Raw genomic sequence first — 19,965 nt, 5'->3', positions numbered from 1 at the left:
GGCATTAAAACAATGAGGCATACGACTGCGCCGATGCCAGCAGCACCGAAATCACCAGTCTGGCACCGCATCACCCCCGGGACAGGAAAGCACTGTGCACGGGAGCTGTTCCGCGCATGGCGCACTGCTGCCTTCGGGTTCTCTTGCTTGAACACAGGAGCTATTGAGACAGCAACCACAGTCCCTCTGTTAGCATCATCTCTGGCAACACAAAGAATAACGACTATAATCCTACGTCCTCTTGGAGATCTAAGCTAGAAGGTTCTGACCTGCTGCAGACTACCATGATAATTTTGCCACCTGTACTGCTCTGTGGCCTGCCACATGCAGTCCTACGCACTCATCTCCGGCCAGGTGAGAGGCTGGACGCCGGAGTGAAAAGCAGGTACGAGCACAAGAGCCCAGCATAGCCACTCAGCTGAACAAGCAGTTGTCCAGAGTCAACGTTGCTAATGCCGAAGCACCAAGGCTTTGTGTTTTGCGTACCTCATACACTCTTCTGCTCTGTACCTCAGGAAACGCAACAGAGCATTTTGTCCACATTGGATTCACTGAGGTTAGATACCTAGGTGCCCACTGGCAAGATTCCTCTCCTGCTGAAGTAGGAGAATGAAGCGACCCATTTCTACTAAAAATATAGGTAATAAGCCCAATAAAACACATTGACCAGCATGAAAAACAAAGGGAAAAGCAATTTGGAGTAGTGGTCTACATTGCTGGGGTTCTGAATTGTAAAATAACCAATAATCCTGTGTATTTTGTTTCGCAAGACACATTTGATTTTCTCATGAGTTTTCATGGTCAAGTCACTGCAGTTAACATTATCGCTGCAAATCTCAATGCTTGTAAAGCTGATTTTCCGTTTATAGCTGGCGATGGAGCTGTTGAGGATGTTAGCGATGTTGACTTCTTCCATTTCTTTAGCGAGTTCATTTGCAGGTCCCTAGGAAACAAGAGCATACAGTTAGTTTTAGGGTTTGTCTTCTCCTGCAGAGGAAAAGCCCTTTAATCAACAAGGAGACTATAAGGAGAAAGGTAAAAGAACACAGCTCCATATATGTTCATCCCAATATTCAAACATGCCTTTCAGCTGCTGCCTGTTTTTAAGAGTGCCTGAAGTCCCAGAGATGCCTGTGTTTCCACCAGTGTATTTCTAGAGGTATTTTGAGATCTTTGAGCAAGTAACTCTATGTCACTGAGCAATCCAACATCCATCTCCTACAAGACATCTGTCTCTTCATGTCTACACAGTAATTTAATGGCTGGGGAACTCAGCATTGATGTGGGAAACTCTTTTCGCTCCGACAGGATTTGGACCCTCGATGACCACTGGACTGTAATCATTCTCAACTATTTACTTTCTCGCACTAAAGCAAAGCACTTTGACCAATTCACTCTCTCTTGCAACCCCCACAGAACATTGTGGGACTGATGTTTGGTAGTTTTGGTAGTCTTCTGGGAAGGGAGGTAGAAGGGTTCAGCTTGCCTCTGGTAGAGGAAATTACCTTCTAGATCAGTGTCCTAATCAGAGTTATTCCATATAAGAGGGAAGAGGTGTGTTATACTGGCTCTTCTTTGGCTGCATTTTGAAAGGAACAGAGGTGCTTCATGCTCTCACATGAGCTCAGCTCAGGGCTACGGCCCCAATTCTAGTCTGACATAGATAGACTTCTCTGACAGAAGTCTATGTCAGAGACGCAGCGGTTTAGTGCTATTCGTGCATTGTTGCACACAAAAATTTAGATTTAGTGACAATTAGGAGAAGCAATTGTTACTGTATCCATAACAGGAAGACTATTTGTCTTATTCAGTTAACGGAGAACTAGTTGTCGTCAATCCAAGATAACTAGGCTTACTAAAGTAGATCGGGCTTTACCTCTTGAGGTGCTTTAGCTGCACACTTTTGTGATGAGCTGTAGTGAGCCACTGCGTATTCCACAAGGGCGCCAAAGATGAAGCTGAAGCAGATGCCGAGGTAAACATCAATGGCCTTAATAAAACAGTTGGTTTTCGAAAGTGAACTTCGTGAGCCGATCATCAGAGTTGTCATGGAAAGCACCGTTGTTACTCCTTGGAAAACAGAAAAGGAAAAACCTTCTCTTGTGGACACTTTAGAAAAGGCTTGGCCTATCCTTCTGCACATGTTGTCACTCTCTATTGCTAGCCAGAGAGAGCACATAACTTTGTACCAAATCCAAATCATCCGTCAACTGAAATGCTTTTGTAGCGCTAGCTACTAGCTTCACACAGGCTCTCCCTCCCCGCCTTTGACAACTTGGCTCCAGTAGGCACTTGGTTCTTTTATTTGCCTTGCTTTCAGTAAAAAAATCCACCCCCCATCCCCTCCAAAGCACATCACAAAGAACGTGTGCTCTGTCCTCTACTCTCTGCCGTGAATCCAGTAGAAGCCTTGGCCATATGCAGCTCTGCAGATGGCAAGCGTGCCAGCCACAGCATATCTTCCACGCCTCATACTGCTAACCCAGCTCTGTGCTCTGCCACAAGTGAAAGCAGAACGTGAGCAGACCATTTATCACTGAGCAGAGAGCTCAGGAAAACTACCATCTACCCAGCCCTCAGAGGCTCCCCTGCCTGCTTAAATCTTCTCCCTTCCTCAGGCAGTAACTCACCAATGCAGGTTCTTGCAGGCACTGAATCCAACGTGATCCAAAAAGAAACCCAGGACAACATGACGAGCAGAGTGGAGGGCACATAGGTCTCCAAAATGAAGTAAAGGACATTTCTTCTCAGCTCAAACTGCAATATCAGTCGTGGGTAACTGCCTGTTCATGAAAGGAAGAACCACAGTGGACATGAGATTCTCCAGGACACTTGAACTGAAATTGGGACAGCCCAGCACCAGCCCCTCAGCTGATGTACATCAGCAGAGCTGCACTGACATCGCGGGAGATGCATCGCTTATACAAGCTTGACTTCTTGCCTCAGAGGTCTTAGTTATCTAACATACCCTGGACGAGAGGACACATACACACAGCATTGCTGGACAAGAGACATGTAAAACAATGCGTGGCTTGCAAAGGGGCTCCTGAACTTAATCCATGGTGGAAATGTTTCATACCAGAGTAGAAAAGGGCTGATGCTTTCATCTATTCTCTCATACTCAGCACAGCACATTTTTCCCAATAGCCGCTTTGAAGGGGCATTGCCAAGTTCAGTCTTATCTGATGGCTGAGAAATAAACAAAAGATTTTTCTCTCGATTTCAGCAGGCTCTGGCTCACGTCCCAAAGCAGCTCAATATCTTATCATCGTGGGGACTTAGACCCCCTGTATTCATTAGTAATTTGTGGTCTTTGATAACTGTCTTTTTGTGCTCAAAAAAATTCAATCTATTTTTTAAAATCAGTTTGTGGTAATACTGACAGAAGGGTTCTGGGGCTGGATTGCTAGTATTTTCAGGAGATATTTCTGCTCTTTGAACAATAGTTCCCTTTGAAACATAGAAACAAACCCCATGTTGTTCGTGGGCTGTGTACGCTACAGTAAACAACAAAACATTGTTTTTTAAAAACCTGGTCATTCTAAGGAAGTTTTGCCCCCTTCCATAGTGTCTGTGATTGGAGAGAAGATTATTTACACTGATAATGAAAAAGACATTGAATTCTGATGTACAAAGGGATCTTATTCCATTATGATAGAATTGTAATTTACAAACAAAAGTATATTTTAAAAGTTAATTTTACTCCCAGTTACTGTAAACATGGCTCTCTGCAGTATTTATCGTCTGCACACCTGGAAGGAAGGGAGAGAGTTTCTTCAGGTATGTGTGGAGAAGGAAAGAATTTAAAAAAAAAAAAGATAATTGCAAAATCCATCAAATGACTATAGTGTATTACAAACCCCATCTTCCGGTGGATTTCCAGCTTACAGATTATCCTGATTGCAACTAATTAGATTTCACCATCTTTTCTGTCCATCCCTTTGTGTGAGATTAAGATTTGCTAAAGACTTCGCTGGTTCAGGCTTGTGTCAAAAGATACTGGCCCATAGCAGGGAGGGGGGTGGGAGGGGAAATACTTGACAGCTTTTCCAGCTTTCCTCTTTCACTGATGTACCTGTTTCCTGCTGTGACTTCGAGACCAGGGTATAGTAACGTTCCACTGTGTACTGAGAGAGCCGCAACTTTTCTATGCCGTGGACAGAGTCGTTTCCTCTCAGCCACGTGAAGATGACATCGCTTTCATCATATCCCCCTAAGGAGAACATAAAGACCCCTATTACTGTGGTCTAGCCAGTAACAGCCCAGCTGTTGCCCTGCCCTGTCCCCTGAGTGGGAACAGAAACACGATCCAGGCATTGCAAGCTGGACAAAGACCCTCGTAACTGTAGGACTGTGGGTGGACGTTGGCTGTTGTTTCATTGCTGTACTTTCAGTCTGGTTCAGATTTCAACAGGAACACAGATTACTGTCAATGATGCATAACACGCAAGGCTGCCCAGAACCTATTTCAATCATTTACGTGGGGTATTTCTATTTTAAAATATTTTAACATTTTAAAACATAATATATTCCTGTCATCCACAGTTTGATTACATGCAGCAGGATAAAACCACTGCAGCGATCAACCCTCAAACATAGTCTCTTCAGTCATGAGAAGGGAGCAGGAGAAATGCGGTGGTTAAAAAATGAGAATACAGATCCCATTGAGCCCCTTACCAGGTAGCAGAAGCACATTTCACTAAATCATCTATTCAAGTGCTTAAAAATACCAGAAAAGGTGTTTTCAGTTAGTCGAGAGCTTGGAGCCGAGACTGCAATGCGGTTATGAACCAGGCTTTTCTGACTGGGTACGCGTTGTCCAGAAAACTTGCTCATAAAAGCAGCTTTTTCTACAAATCATTCCTCCTATCCCCAAAGGCTTTAAGTTACTGAGGACAAATAAATGCATCCCACATTTAGGTAACACTGAACTCCTGCCTCAAAACGGTGGGGCAGATGAGATCAACAATTCAAGCAGTTATCAGTAAACTCCATATATGCCAGCTGAGTAATTGCCTCCAGGAATGTAAATGATGGCATAACATGACCTCAGGTTGGACTGAGGGATAAAGCTTGTACTGAGTCGCCAGCCTGCTCTTCGCTTCAAAATTCCACTTAATTTAGGAAACAAGCCCATCAATCTCACTAATTTGATTCTTTTATTAAGTGCCCTCCTTTGAAAAAAGGAGTAGGGACGCTTTGATTCTGATAATAACCTGTTCGTCCTGGTAGAAGGAGGAAGATGCAGTTGCAGCTCTATTTTTATCTAATTGTGTTTTCTTATTAGATGCAAATTACCAGAGCTTGAGTGTGATGAACTCCTAAATGAGGTGTCTGGGATATGAATCCCTGTGTAGAATCCTAAGCATGTGACTTTTCAAAGTTTCTAAGCAGTTCTATAAATTGTGGTTACTCAGGAAAATTTTATAATAAATGATAGATTGTTGTGAATTCATCTGGCGTATATTTAAATAGCATTATTTCTGGGCACTTATCCTAATGAAATCTCCAGTGGGCAATGTGCATGTAATTTCATTGGAATTATACAGCAACTGAGCATGATGTAGGACCCAATCACTTTTCAAACAGGCCCAAACAAGCTATGCTTTAGCAGAAGAGGCCAATCATTATTATTTCAGGAGCTATTCTTTGTAATAAAGTTAACCATGGTGAACTAATATGATTTTAATGTGAAAATAATATGTGCTTCCCTAGGTGCTTCATGCTGCAACCCCAGAAGTTAAAATCTGGTCTTTTTGAGATTTTTAGATGTTTCCTTTTGTGACATGAAGCAGGAGATGGTTGTTTGCTCGTTGTGGAGCTTCACAGATACAGAACAGCAGCACTGCTCTTGCTGGGCTGGGTAAAAGGCCTGTAGTGTCCTAAATTTTCCTGGAGTCTTTCCCAGCCAGCTTTGCCATGGATGAGCTTTTAATTTAATTGAGAGCAGCACTCACTGATTATTCCTTTTCTTGAGACTTCCTCCTGTTGACGAGGGTCCCATCGTCTGCATCGCTGTAACAGCCAGCCAGCATGGAGAAGCACGTAGCACAAAGTTGGGCTTAGCCTTCGTTTCAGTTCATGACTTTGAGAGGCGTGTTCAACTCGCCTTCTAAGAACCACCCTTCACACTGTCTTGTGACAGTGGAGGTTTGGAAGGTGCCACAGGCGGGCAATGCCTAAAAATGTGAAAAGTTGTTCCTCGCTGTACTCCATCCCATGCACTTACCCCACAAGTTAGTTTTGAAGAAGTCGTGTGTGCAAAAGGGACCGAATTTGGAAAACCAGCTGGTATTACTTCATCCTTTCTGTGCAAAATTGAACTATTTACACTTCAATAAAAAGATGACTTATTACTACTCTTTTTATATAAATTACATAGTGACAGGAATCCTCTAAACTGTGGATTACAACACAAGCATTTGAAGAATGATGAAGCAAAGTTGTTGTCTTTTGGACATTAGTATTTGCAGGAATAAAAGTCTACTCCAGAAAGCCACTGTGATTAATCCAAATAGTCAAGATGCATAGTTATATATGAATAAACAAATTTAAAGTCAAGTCAGTTTTTTCTAGAATGTTCTACTTACAGCTTTCTAGCTGCAGTCTGCATGTTTGCGTGTCCATGGGATATTTTGACAGGTCCATGTTACAAGCAACAGTAGTTGTGATTCTGTAGGAAGAGGAAAAACTCCAAAAGTTGCAATAAAAGCACGTAATGAAATATCTCTGGTTTTCACAGCAAACTAGACCACAAAGACTCTGCTCTGTTGTGTAGATAATTCTGACCTATGAAATGAATGGACTGATACAAACACAGAGAACCCTCCTTAAGAAGATATGCTCTTTGCAGCCATGCTGATGAAAACGTAACTGAAGGAGGAATTTTGCTTGGCTGTGGTGGGAGATTTAGTGTAGATTCACATTTTTTCCGGTGCTACAGTTTGCACATCTGCAGAAGTCACCACTTGTCACCTGAGGCACAGTGACTAACTGCACACGTACTCTGGCTTGCTCCGATGCAGAGGGTAGATGAGTTTTACTTTGCGGTTAAGGTAACTGGGACACAGTTACCGTGAGCTGAGAAGAGATAACACAATTACAGTGCACATTTCTACAGCACCTGTACAAATAGGCTTTTTGCTGAAAAGCCGAAATCATGGCTACATGGCACTGGATAAGCAAATAGTTTCCCACTATCTGTTAAACTTTTACTGTTAGGATGTTCTCCCTCCATTCCTCCCCTGCCTCCATCTGACTCTACTTGGCTTGTCCTGGGTAACACCCTAAACTCGTGAGCTTTCTGAGCAGGCGCTGTGCTCAGGACACAGCGCATGCCATGATGGGGAATCCTCACCCTTACTGGCATTTCCAGGTGGCCAGAATGGGGGGCAATGGATCGGAAGAGCATGGTCACAGGTGTGTTGACCCCAAACTCATTACCTGTGACAGCTGGTGTCTGCTGCTGTCCAGCATAATTCTAGAAATCTATTCTGAACCATCATTAGCAAAGCCAAAGGTTGATTTACCTTAAGGCATACAAGATAGTGCCATTAGAGAACAATCTTATGAGACGGTTCCCCACAGTGACGTCGTGCAGGAAGGACCTTTTTGACTCCACAATGTACGTGTCTGGTACCCAGAGCAATTCCACCAGGCGAGCATCTAGCGTGAAGCTCTTGTTGCCGTGAAAGACCAAGCGGGGGTCGGTCCAGCGCTGCCGCAAATATATAGTAGCTGTGTAATCCTGGGAAAGAGAGTGGAAAACCTGTGAGGATGCATGTCCAGAACACCTACACAGTGTAGCTGTGGGTATGCCATGTGCAACGAGAGACAGAACACACATTTGTTAAACCTGTCAAAGCCCAGCTTCAAATGCATGCAGTAAATGTGATCGATTTTCATTATAGTTTTATTTCTCATGTACTTACACTCCAAGATGTAGTGTTTGAGGACTAAAGATTATACTCGTAGTACTTTTTTTTAAAAAAAAAATGAGCAATTATTGTAATTGATATTTTTGTGTCCATTTTGCAGGTAAGAACAGACGGGAAGTGCACACTTGAGGCCACTCAGCAAGTCACTGACATTAAAAATCAGTCATTGTCTAGAGCTGGAAAATTACACACGTACTATAAACGTGATCATGAAAGAGACATCGGCACTTCAGAGAAAAAAAGGTAAGCAAATCCATCCTGTTATTTCACCGAGGTCTTAAAAAAAACCCCCAACAAATGAAAAAACGAAACTCGTAGCACCTTTTTTAATAGGAGTTTTGAATCTAAGGACGCTAGGGTTGACTTGAGTTTAGTCTGCCAAAATCTACCTGCAGTGACTGGAATATTTTCACAGTGCCCCATCATAAAAGCAGTACTGAGCTCTGAGGATAACTCTTTACTGAGCCTTCTGCACAGACACAGGGCACTGTTGTTGTATTTCACTTCCTCCCTTACAGCTGAAGTAAACGCAACCCATAATGCCTTTCATTTTCAAAACATCTCTGTCACAGCCAGACCGATACTGGCGATTGTGTTAACAGCGCCAAGTCGCTATGTTTTACCACAGATATGCTGCCTGTCTGTGGAGGATGAAGTACTTCTGTTTCATTCAATCTATAATTTGTAAAATGCTTTAAGAGGAAAGGTCTAAGGAATTATCGGGTATCAGCATTAGCTTTTGCAGCTTTCAAAATTTTACTCTCAGCCTGAGACAGAGGAAAAAACATGCCAAATAACGCACTGTTACGGCTTTTGATACAGTGATTTATCATAGTGACAAAACTGAAGAATCCTAGTTGATTTCCAGCTTTTATCGAGGCACAGAGTAAGCCTCTGCACTGTTTCCATGTGGTCAGAGCAATTTAGATGGACCATCAAGAAGAAAAACTCCGGAACAGGAACTATTTTACAAAACCCTTAATTAAGTTAGAGGCATGTAAATAATTGTTTTTGTTAGTTCTGCCCCTTCCCCAAAATGAATAGCTTTATCTAAGTTACAGTATTTTACTTTGTGAATCTGTTTAATTTGTTGGGGGGAGAGGAAAAAAAAAAAAGCCAGCGATGTTCTTGAAAATGCTGAATTAAGTGTTGAACTTCAGTCATCCTGACTGAACTTCAGACTGTTTGGACTGAAACTATTTGCTGAATTTACCCAAGTTGCCCATAGTTTTGGCCAACCTGAAACAGGAGTTTTCAGCAATCAGTGTGTGAAATCCAGCTGGTATCAGAAGTGGAGGGAACCAGACTCATCACTGGTGGGAAGCTGTTTTCTGTATGTTTAAAAATCAGTGTTTTGTGGTGGTTTTTTCTTTTTTTCCTTGGGATGACCAGTCTTTTGAGCCCCAGACGGCGTCGCAGCTCAAAACCTCATTTCTCCTCCTTGAGAAGAAACCCTGTCTGTGTCTTCAGTCAGCTCCAGCATGTCCAACAGAGGCCAGCCCTACCCTCCACAAAGGAAAGGTAAGGGAGAGGAAATGCCACACAGGATTGATTTTTTACATTTCCAAGGGGCTTGATTTCCAGGAGGTGCTGAGTTTTTGACCAGTAGGACCTTTGGAATCATCTCTATTTACTTGCAAGCCCACATTACTATAGCATCTACGTAGTCTGCAGTCATAAATGAGCCCTGTTCTCATTGCACCTCTGAAAGTGGTCAACAGACACAGAAAAGCAAAGCAGTTTGAATATGGCAGTTAGTTTCTGTGCTGAACACACAGGAATATATGACAAGGCTCTTGGGCAGATCCTACTCTTATCTCTTATAAAATAAGAATTCTTTCACTTACCATGTCGCTCTCTGATATACTAGAAATACTTGCAATGTCCAGACTCATTGCAATTTGAACAGGTTCTCCTGTGGAGGGAAAGAAGAGCTTAAGCAGAGAGAAAGGAAGAGTGAAAGGCACAATAAGACCGCTCAGGATGCTGTGCAGCGTGAGCGCTGCTTGCGGCGTCCCATGCACACAACGCTATCTCTAAAACTGCAGAAGCCCTAAGGGTTAGACACAGTTTCAGAGCATTAGACTCACAACTGACATGATGATTCAAAATAAAGTTTTCACTGTTAGGGAGCTGGAGTTCTGTATTTGGTGATGGTAGCAGAGAGCAAATACCCACCAGCACTAGCTACGAAGAGCAGCAGTTTTAGATAAGCAGCGTTTCGGTGGCATTTGCCGACGGGCAGGCAACCGGGGCCAGTTTATCTCTTGTTACCCAGCCCACAACACCCGCACAGCGGCCAGAACGGTAAACTTTGTACAAAGCAGTTCTCACACACAGCTCTCGGAGGACTCTACAAGCAGGTAGCAATCAGCATCCCCGTTTCTCAGAGAGGGAAAACTAAGCGGCAGAGAAATTCAGTGATTCTGCATCCACGCACTGGGTTACAAACCCGAAGTGCAACAGCCGTTGCCTCTTTTTATTTATTATATTTACAAGCAAATGTTCAGCAGTCAAGTCCCGAATCTTGGTAGCCCCCCATTTGCTCACACTAACTCTTAGAATCGGCCGCGAGAGGGCAGCTCCTCCCCAGGCAATGTCAGCGCTGGGGGCTGGAGGGGGCCCGGCGGGGCTCCGCGGCCCGGAGCGGGGCTGGCACCGGCCGACAGACCCCAACCTCCCCTCGGCTCCGCCTGCTTCCTCTAATGCCCAGCAGGGAGCCGGGGCCCTGCGTAGGGCTTGGCGCTTTCCAGGACAGCCCTCTCTGCCTGGCCTCTCCCCGCAGGACTTGCTGAAACTCCTTTTCATCATCTAAATCCCATTTAGGAAAGTCCAAGGGACGCAGTTTCTAAATCTCCTTCCAGGTGGTTTTGGTTTTTTGTTTATTTGTTTTAAAGTGTTCCAAAATGTATTTCATTTGCAGAAGATGTATATTTTTTAAAGTCGCTCTCATTCACATCCTCCATCTTAAGATATTTAGACACTTGAAGCCCACCCAAATTAACAACCAGAGGGTAGATCTGTGAGGACTCGGGGCCTCTGGAGGAGGCCAAACCAGAGTCCTGACCATTTTTGTTCAACATTTATGGCTCTGGTAGGCGCAGGCTGGTGTATCACAGAATCACTGAGGTTGGAAAAGACCTGTAAGATCATCAAGCCCAACCATCACCCCAACCCCACCATGCCCACTAAACCATGTCCTGCAGGGCCATGTCCACATGTTCCTTGAACACCTCCAGGGAGGGTGACTCCACCACCTCCCTGGGCAGCCTCTTCCAGTGCTTCACCACTCTCTCCATAAAGACATTTTTCCTCATATCCAGCCTAAACCTCCCTTGGCGCAACTTGAGGCCATTTCCTCTCGTCCTGTCGCTAGTCACTTGGGAGAAGAGACCAACACCCACCTCACCACAACCTCCTTTCAGGTAGTTGTAGAGAGCGATGAGGTCTCCCCTCAGCCTCCTCTTCTCCAGACTGAACAACCCCAGCTCCCTCAGCCGCTCCTCATCAGACTTGTGCTCCAGACCCCTCACCAGCTCCGTCGCCCTTCTCTGGACACGCTCCAGCACCTCAATGTCCTTCTTGGAGTGAGGGGCCCAAAACTGAACACAGCATTCGAGGTGCGGCCTCACAAGCGCCGAGTACAGGGGCACGATCACCTCCCTGCTCCTGCTGCCCACACTCTTTCTGATACAGGCCAGGATGCCGTTGGCCTTCTTGGCCACCTGGGCACACCGATGGCTCATCTTCAGCCGGCTGTCAACCAGCACCCCCAAGTCCTTTTCTGTGGGGGAGCTTTCCAGCCACTCGTCCCCCAGCCTGTAATGTTGCACGGGGTTGTTGTGACCCAAGTGCAGGACCCGGCACTGTAGGTGCAGTTAATCTCCGTTCCGTAATTCAGAAGCATCTGTTCACTGATGAGACAGGATCTAGGGGAGCTTTTCTATTCCTGCATGAGACCAGACTTTCTAGGTATAACAAGCTGGTAAATTCTGTATTGTCCCAGAAATTTATCACCATGGTCAGAAAAAGGAAGAAGCTCAAAGCCGCCAGTAGCAGAAGGTCAGTCTGCAGGAGCGACCATGGGAAACTTCCAAGTCCTGGTGGAAGCTGATGGGGAATTTTTCTCTTGAGCATAGTTTCATTAATGGGTTCTGGCAGAAAAGCAAAATTGATAAAAATTTTCATAGCTGTGTTTGAAACTTTCATCGATATTTTTCAGGTGCTGAACGTCATTCTGAGAAGCCCTTTCCTCTGAGCTGTCACAGCACTCACCTGGAAGGTGGGAGACCTGACACCCAAATTGGACAATAGCCTCAGGTAAGTTCCTAAATACCTGACTGTCCTTCAGGTGCTCCCTACTCCCTGGAGTTTCACAAGGGTTTAAAGCAGGTTTAGTTTGTGTCTCAGCACAAAGTGAAAGCATGTGTCAAAAGTCAGTACTTCTGGCAAGGAGAACAGCTTTATGCCTCTAGAGCTGCAGTACACTAAATAGATATATGTGAACGAAAACAAAGCAGAAAATCACGAGGGTCAGACTCTAAACAAAAGCACGTGCAATTAGAGAATTTCGTAACTCTGTCAAGTCTTTCACAAAGGTATTGAAGTTTGTAATTTCCCTGTTTGTAACCTCATAGACGGACATGTTCTCATGCCCCACACGTGCATACACAATCTATTCAAGACAGCAGTGGATGCACTGAAAGGAGGGCAGCCTTGGCTACTAGCTAATTTAAAAGGAGCACAACCTTTTAAACTGGAGCATTCTAAAGGAAGCTTTAAGCATGCTTTCCCCTCCCCACAAGCCTCACAGGCTGTTCTTCAGACAGCCAAATACATGGAGCCAACATACCACCAAAGAAGGGCCTGAGGTATTTGTTGTATCCCATGGTGAGGTTCTCAAATCCGGGGAGGGATCTTGCGTCACTGCCGCGCAAGTCGGATACGTGACCCAGGGAGCACCTCCTGGGGACACAAATACATACTGTTATGCGTGGCTGGGCATGCTGGGTACATCTGGCGTGCATCTTGTTACCAGCTTGAGCTAAACAAGCAAACTGCATAAAATGGTTATTAAAAATAAGTAGATCATTGAAATCACAGACACTTGCTCACATTGCTTATCTTGGCTAAATAATTGGCACCTTGAAGAGGTGGGAAAAGGGCAAATTACCTCAGCTGATAGCTACAGGTTTGCACAGACGGTAGCTTAAGGATGTTCTTAAAATGTACCAGACAAATCAAGCAAGGTCTGTATATCACAAGTCTCAATAATAAACCGCAAACTCCCCCTTCCCATTCCTCCTCATACAGTCTATATAAGGAACATGCATTTCTTTCTTCCTCCTGCTTATGACAGCCTGAGACTAATCTTACTGACCAACGGCTCCTCCTCCCTAATCACTACTCCCGAAAAGAAGCTTTCATCCTCATACGTTGGTGTCAGGCAGCATCCCTACAGCTACCGTCGGGAGTAAAACCTCTGGGTACAGCGGAAGGGGAAAAGGTAAAGCACTGAGCACTTCACAGTCACCAACAAAGCTTTGCAGGCTGAACCACCCCGAGCTGCGTACAGAGGGTTCAACCCTAATTTGCAATGTCAAAATTAATGTTCTCTGGATGGACAATAAAGCTAGTACCTGATATTAATGAGGCTCGCAGATCTGTACCGTCATACAGACAGCTAGACAGACAGGGGTTTTGGACTGTAAAAGGTTAAGTTTTACGGTGCGGTGGCCCTGTGTGGTCATGTGCTCACGTGATGAAAATGTAAATGAGTGAACCACTAAGAGTTTGTCATTGCTTTTGCTTTTTAAAAGGCTGAAGGCAGTGCCTCTGCCTCTCCCCCGAGGCTCAGGACCACTGGACTGTGCAGTAAGAAACTTAGCAACGTAGGTACTCAAAGCTCTGATGAATTTTTTTCTTCTGTTTTCTTTAAAGCTGGGTTAGTAGTCCTCAGAGCTTTGCTGCAGGTTTTAGACCAAAAAGGACCTTACAGCAGAACTGAACCAGTTAGTGCGCAGCATAAACATAAACCATTCAAGACATTTAGGGCTTGTAGCTCCAGGGATGGCAATAACACAGCTGGGAGTCCTGTGGGGGGAATTTCCAGCGAAAACTGTAAACTGTTCTGGTCCCGAACAGGAAATAAGGAGCTGCACTGTCAATGTACATATTGTATTTTGGGGACCTATGCAGGTTGTTCTCTTCTGCGCCCCATCCCTTACTGCACCCAGCTTTCTTTGGATGGGCTGGATAATTGAAAGCATAGTTTCCTTCTGACCCGCATTATTTATAAGGAATATAATTAAGACGTTCCCTGTAGAACAAAACAAATGCTCCGCTTACCTTTGGGTTGGAAGGAAAAGACACAGACTGAGGAAGCAAAGATATCTGCAGAACATCTCTGGAGATTATTTCTGTATTTGCTCTGCTTGTCTGTGAAGCAGAAAAGAAAGGCAAAGTTTTGTGGTTTAAGAAAAATTATTTTAAGGGAAGGGGACAGGGAAAAGAAATCCTGTGCAGTCAAAACCATGCACTGTGTGATGTTTAACATTCCCAACACATAGCGGCTCCTGCCCTTTTTTCTAGCTTGTGTCATTTTTCAGCACTGTGCTATCTTAATGCTTTCCACATAAAAGACACTAGTGACAACTCAGGTCCTGAAGTCCTTGACAGGGTCACCAAATTTTAGCTGCCGCTTTGTTTTAGGTACGGCTTTTCTTCTTTCAGCACGGGACAGCGATTAGCTGATGTTAAGAATGGCACCATGGGAAGGGATTTATTAAATAAAAAACTGTTTAGGCACTTCCTGAAGGCAGTCGGACTCTGAAGCCAAGTGAGATCTTGCCCACGTGTGACAGATTCAGCTTCTTCTAGTCCAGGGCTCCACTAATCAGCGATGCAGAAATGCTGTAGCTCTGCGCTCCATTAGCTTCTACCTGGGATAAACCCACAGTATTAATAGTAATGTTGGCAAGTCACTCAGCGTGAAGTACAGGATGAAATCATTCCACTTCAAACGGGTTTCGTTGACTTTTCTGGGAGTGGAACCAAATCTTGGCTTCTGGCCTGAGACTCCCACGGGCTCGTGCTGGCCTTGGAGCAGGCGCCGCGATGGGCAGCTCTTAACTGTCCGCTGCTCCACTCTGCATTTTTGCTCTCTGCCTGAAATGCTGCATCGATTGCACGCCTTGTCTTGAGCATACGGATGGCACTCTGCCACGTACCTAATGTGTGTTGCCACAGCAAGCTGCTGCAGGATGGGCTGGTGAGTACCACTGCCACAGCTGCCAAGGGGAGATCGTTACTCAGCCATCATTAGTTTGAGCTGAAAACACAACACTGCTCGACCTGCTCCGCTACGCTATTTGAAGCATACTCCATGTGTCAGTTTTCCTGCAGACACTGGCAAGGCAACATCATTCTTGGATGGATATGAGTCTTCCTCTTTATTATACCGTTATAAATTGGGAATGACTATGCAAATCATTAGTCCCACTGCCTTGGCAGCAGTGAGAGCAAGATCCCAGCTTCAGATTCAGTGCCTTTCACATCATGCATGGCAGCTAGGGCCTCAACTTCAAACCAGGCTGTTCCACAGTAACCCAAATATCAGGGATTTTCTGCTTGAGTTAGATTCTTCCTGCGGTAGTTCACCATAGCCCAGAGGACGCTCTGCCTTCTCAGCTAGCTGTACAGCTCTGGCGCTGTGCGGTGGGGCAGTAGGGTTCCAGGCAAGGAAAACATCTTGGCCCATACAGAGCCAGTAAAAGCACCTGAACATTCAAGCACCACAAATGCAGGGCATCCCACTAGAGAAAGGATGTTTTTCAAAATAAAATATGCTCCCATATCTGTCCAACATCTGAATTCCTAACAAGGCTTTGCACTTCTAGCCCTTTTTCTGAATGTGGTGTTCAGATGTTTCCAGACATTATCAAGTGCCCCTCACTATAATGTGATCATGCAGCCCTAGGGAGAGAATCATTTACCCGCTCCCAGCAATGTTAGACCACAATTTTGATGGGAAAGAAGCAGCATTAGTCCAGGTAGTTTAAAGAAGAACTTCTAGGGAGAAAGGATAATTCTACAAATTAGCACTCAGTTAAAGTATGAAAAGTCATGATCTTCACCTGAGGAACCCCCCCACGAGCATCCTTCATGAGCATCTGTTTCGCACGGGGGCTACAGTTGCTACCGTTTTGGTGCATCAGAATAGGTTTCTAAACAGTTTTATTCGATCCTAGTTACTAAGACCTTATTTTGAAAAAAGCAAGCCAAATTCTATTTATTTTGATGACTGACTAAATGATGGAGACCTCTTATGTAGTAAAAAGCCTTCTTGGGACCCTGCTGTGTCTTCAGTTAACGGAAGTTAAGTGTGCACTGCAAGTGTGCTACTGCTATCTAGCCAAGACAGTTGAAACAAACCAACTCAGATAAATTTATAGCTGCTGCTGCCACAGACCTGAGTGAACTACACAGTCTAGGTTTCTCTGTGACTCTGCTAATTCTTTGCAAAACAAGGAAAAACTCATTTTCTGCCTTTAGAGGATGGCTGTGAAGATGATAAGTACATCAAAGGCTGCGAGGCAGTGAAAGGGGGATCTGTAAGTACCTAACAGAGCTAGAAACTAGGCAAGAAAAAGGTGACACCGGTGCCCAGAGCTGAATATAACCAAAGCGCTTCTTTACTATTCAGTCTATCAGTTAATACAATTACAGTTCTGCTTTTATAGTTCAGGAGCTTTCATCAGAAGTTACCAGCTTCATTAGTACAGTATACTGGGAAGAAATTATTGTAAGATTGTGTATTTTTGTTTCTCTGTCCAGTAAAGGATTTCAGTTTACTCTAATAGAAAAAACCCAAACTTAAACAGTGTTTAATCTGGACATTTTTCTATGGTCAGTGAAAGCACGACACAAGCTATACCAGAACAGCAGCAGTCATGAAGGCAGTACTAGTACAACTTGTGGAGAGATTGCTTCCAATGCCAAAATTATATGAAAATCATTCATTATGTAGACTCAGAGATAATGAAAACCTTGAGAATAGAGTAGCTCAGTCACTCAGTTCTGTGTTCTCCCTATTGGCTATGAAAATAATACAAAGATGCAAGTATTATAGTAAAATAGATCCAGCTGGAGTCCTCTGTGGAAGCCTGTGTCTGCTTCCAGAGAATTTCATGAAATAATGCTTCTTTACACCAAGCAACAACAGCAGTATGCGTCTCCACTACGGCTCAGCCTGTGCTTCCTTAATTCTGCTTTATTCCTCTATCTTTGCAGGGGTGGTAAGAGTGAAAACACAAAAGGAGGAAAAAATCACTGGCAGCTTCAAGAATTCTGTTTACAGGGAAAGGGGTGTCAGGCAATAGAGACATACACTGTCACCTGATGGGGCCTGAGGTGGCAGCCAGGCTCCTTTGCACCACTGCCAGGGTAACCCATAGACACAGGCTCCCCCATCTCCAGCAGCAATGAACTGTGAGGGAAACCAGCAGGAGCCACCGCACTCCTGCGTTACCTCCCTCTTCACATCTGAAAGCACTGTCTGTGTCTCACTGCACAGAGCAGAAGATTAGAATATTCTCTAATTTTCTACTGGCTGATGACATCCCAATGCCAGGCAATAAGAGCATTTATGAGAGTCTAAAAAGCTGCCCTGAGGACCAAACCCATATGACCAGTTTACTAAGCTTTAGGCAATGATTCACAGGGTCAAATTTTACTAGAGCCAAATTCCTATGGCTGCAGAATGTGCCACACAGGCATGCATGCGCCTCAGAAGAAAACCTGGCTAGGGAAGACAGAGAAAACAAAATAAATGCTGAAATAAAAACAGATTGCATTTAATTTGCCCATTTAGGTGTTGCCTCTATTTATTAGACAAAGTTAATTTATTACACAAAGCAGCCCATGCGCTGCTTGTGCCGTGGGCAGGGGCAGTTCGTGAGCATTGCTAGGCACAAGCGGCCCCAGGGCAGCCTGCGTCCCACACACCAGGTCCTCGTGCAGACCCAGCAGCACCCGGGACACCCTCGCGCCTGAAACCTCAGCCTGCCTCAGCCAAACTCAAGCGAGACTGTATCTGAACATTTTTAGGCAGCCATTTTCACTGGGGTGTTTTCACAAGTGCTTTGATTCCCAGGACAAGGTTTGACAGACGTCACGTGAGGATGCTTATTTTCATCTCAGCCATGGAGAGAGGTGGTTTGTTTGGCTTCGCCGTGGCTTGGCTCTGCTGGAGGACCAGCACAGCCCTGGCAACAGTTTCACAAGCTTTCCTCTGCCCAGGCCCAGGCGTGTTGCTCATTCATGGTCAACATGAGCAGCACACAGGAGACTAGTGCTGCAGAGAGAGGGTGGACAGAGTCAGGGACTCCCCTCTTGCTCCCTGTATCCGCTCCTGAGGAATAACTTTCCAGGAGAAAGCATCACTACACCATCACCAGGAGTTTCCAGCTTCACAGCTGCCTTGTGGCTGCACCATTCTGTGCTGAGCTTTCTTTGGCCGCTGACAAGGCGGCAGTTAGTTGCCAAATACAATTACAAAACAATGAAAGAGGTAAAAAGCATCATAGACCCTGGGATCAGACTTCGCTGGCTTTACCAAAGTGTCACTTCAAGGTCAACATATTTGTTTAGCTAGAAGAGGTTTTGAGTGATTTAAGACAGATATGATCTGTCTTGCCTTTTTTAATGTTTCTTTTTTTCCCCCTGCCCAGCCTGAACTGTGAGCAGTTGTCTGATCTTGAAAGATGACTACTCTGGGGATGTGCGTGAGCAGGGGATTTTGTGAGGAAAGGTTCATGGCATGACAGCTGCTGAGAAAGAGTCAGGTATTCTGATGATTTATTATGAGCGCTGTTCAAATTTTAACTTACTGACCAAACAAATCATTAAAGGCTTTCAGTTTCAGTTGATCTAAAATGGTTTGCCTCTCAATTTCCTCAACTTTAAACTTTAACTTGAAATACTTTTTTTTTTTTTTTTAAACTGTAAAGCTTGTTCTTCCCAGGAAAAAAAAAATGTAATTGCTATCTTTTCAATTTTCAAATGTTGAAAATTTATTTTGGCAGGCCAGGAGAAAATCTGAAGCAACTACAAGGAAGAGGACGTAGTTAACAACAGGAAAACATGTTTATGCAACTTTTTTATGCAAGCCACTCTTACTGGAAACCTTAGTTATTTGACACTAAAATCAATTTATATGGAATGAATCCCACTGTTACCGAACTAAAGAGCTAGTGGGATCCCGTCACGTGTCAACAGGTACACGAGCTCACTCCTCAGCTGGTCAGGACAAAAAGGGATATTAGAGGCTGACAGAGGAAAAGGGCGTGGGAGAACCTGGAAGCAGCGCCTGTACCAGCAGGTGGGTAATACCGAAATTAATTGTTTCTGGTCTTCTAGCTTCTTTTAGCAAGAAGAGATCTTTTCTTGTTTATAATACTTTCTGACTAAAACAAGAAATTGAGAAAAGACTTCAAGTGTGTTAAATAAGAGAAGGTAAAACAAAGCACATAATTTTGGGTTGAAAGGAATGTCTCATATTGACTTAAGTCTTTCAGGTTTTTGCATTCTGTCAAAACCTCAGAAAGTTTCTGTTTTGGTTGAAACTGAACCTTTTTCTGTCCTGCTGGTTTCCTTGTTTGAGAAAATCTGAATTCAGCCAGGCTGTTTAACAACTTGACCAAGTCTAGGAGGTCATTATTGGCCCAGTTTTTGCCTGGAAGAGCAGGAGGTGCGTTTCAGAGCAGATGCTGTGGGAGCCCAGGCCCCAGCAAGGCACGTGCTGGCTGTGGCGGGGTGACACCAGTGCTGAGAGCTGGCTGCTCGGCGACAGACACCAACTGCTTTATTCTGCTTTTTGGTTTTTTCAGTTGCCCTGAGGGGTTACCTGGAATGACGGACAGTTAAACAGGTGACTTCATGGTACTTGTAGAAATCCTTCAAGAACTTCTGTGAACTTCTGCTCTCGGTAAAAAATAGATTCTTTCCATCCACGTCACTGTCATTACAT

At 44.5% G+C, this 19,965-nt stretch overlaps 1 protein-coding gene across 1 annotated transcript; it reads right to left on the bottom strand.

The window, feature by feature from the left end:
• Nucleotides 1–628: 628 nt before the first annotated feature.
• On the bottom strand, nucleotides 629–14,341 carry GABRP (gamma-aminobutyric acid type A receptor subunit pi). Its single transcript, XM_059825378.1, has 9 exons — nucleotides 14,286–14,341; nucleotides 12,790–12,902; nucleotides 9,785–9,852; nucleotides 7,530–7,747; nucleotides 6,591–6,673; nucleotides 4,076–4,213; nucleotides 2,631–2,783; nucleotides 1,877–2,070; nucleotides 629–943 (listed from the first exon to the last, which is right to left on the bottom strand). The coding sequence occupies exons 1-9, from the start codon at nucleotides 14,339–14,341 to the stop codon at nucleotides 629–631; spliced, it is 1,338 nt and encodes a 445-aa protein (XP_059681361.1).
• Between the last annotated feature and the right edge of the window lie 5,624 nt (nucleotides 14,342–19,965).

The sequence above is a fragment of the Gavia stellata genome, chromosome 16 (genome assembly GCF_030936135.1).
Source record: "Gavia stellata isolate bGavSte3 chromosome 16, bGavSte3.hap2, whole genome shotgun sequence".
NCBI classification, from domain to species: Eukaryota; Metazoa; Chordata; class Aves; order Gaviiformes; family Gaviidae; genus Gavia; species Gavia stellata.
The sequence above is the reverse complement of the archived record's forward strand: the minus strand, read 5'-3'. Positions and strand labels throughout refer to the sequence as shown.

What these genes read in the sequence shown, in the direction of transcription:
- GABRP (XM_059825378.1), bottom strand. Translation starts at nt 14,341, where the DNA reads ATGTTCTGCAGATATCTTTGCTTCCTCAGTCTGTGTCTTTTCCTTCCA. An exon ending in GAAGTCACAGCAGGAAACAG is followed by an intron (nt 2,784 to 4,075) that starts GTACATCAGTGA and finishes TTTCATGAACAG; the next exon opens with GCAGTTACCCACGACTGATA. An exon ending in CAGCTAAAGCACCTCAAGAG is followed by an intron (nt 944 to 1,876) that starts GTAAAGCCCGAT and finishes CTTGTTTCCTAG; the next exon opens with GGACCTGCAAATGAACTCGC.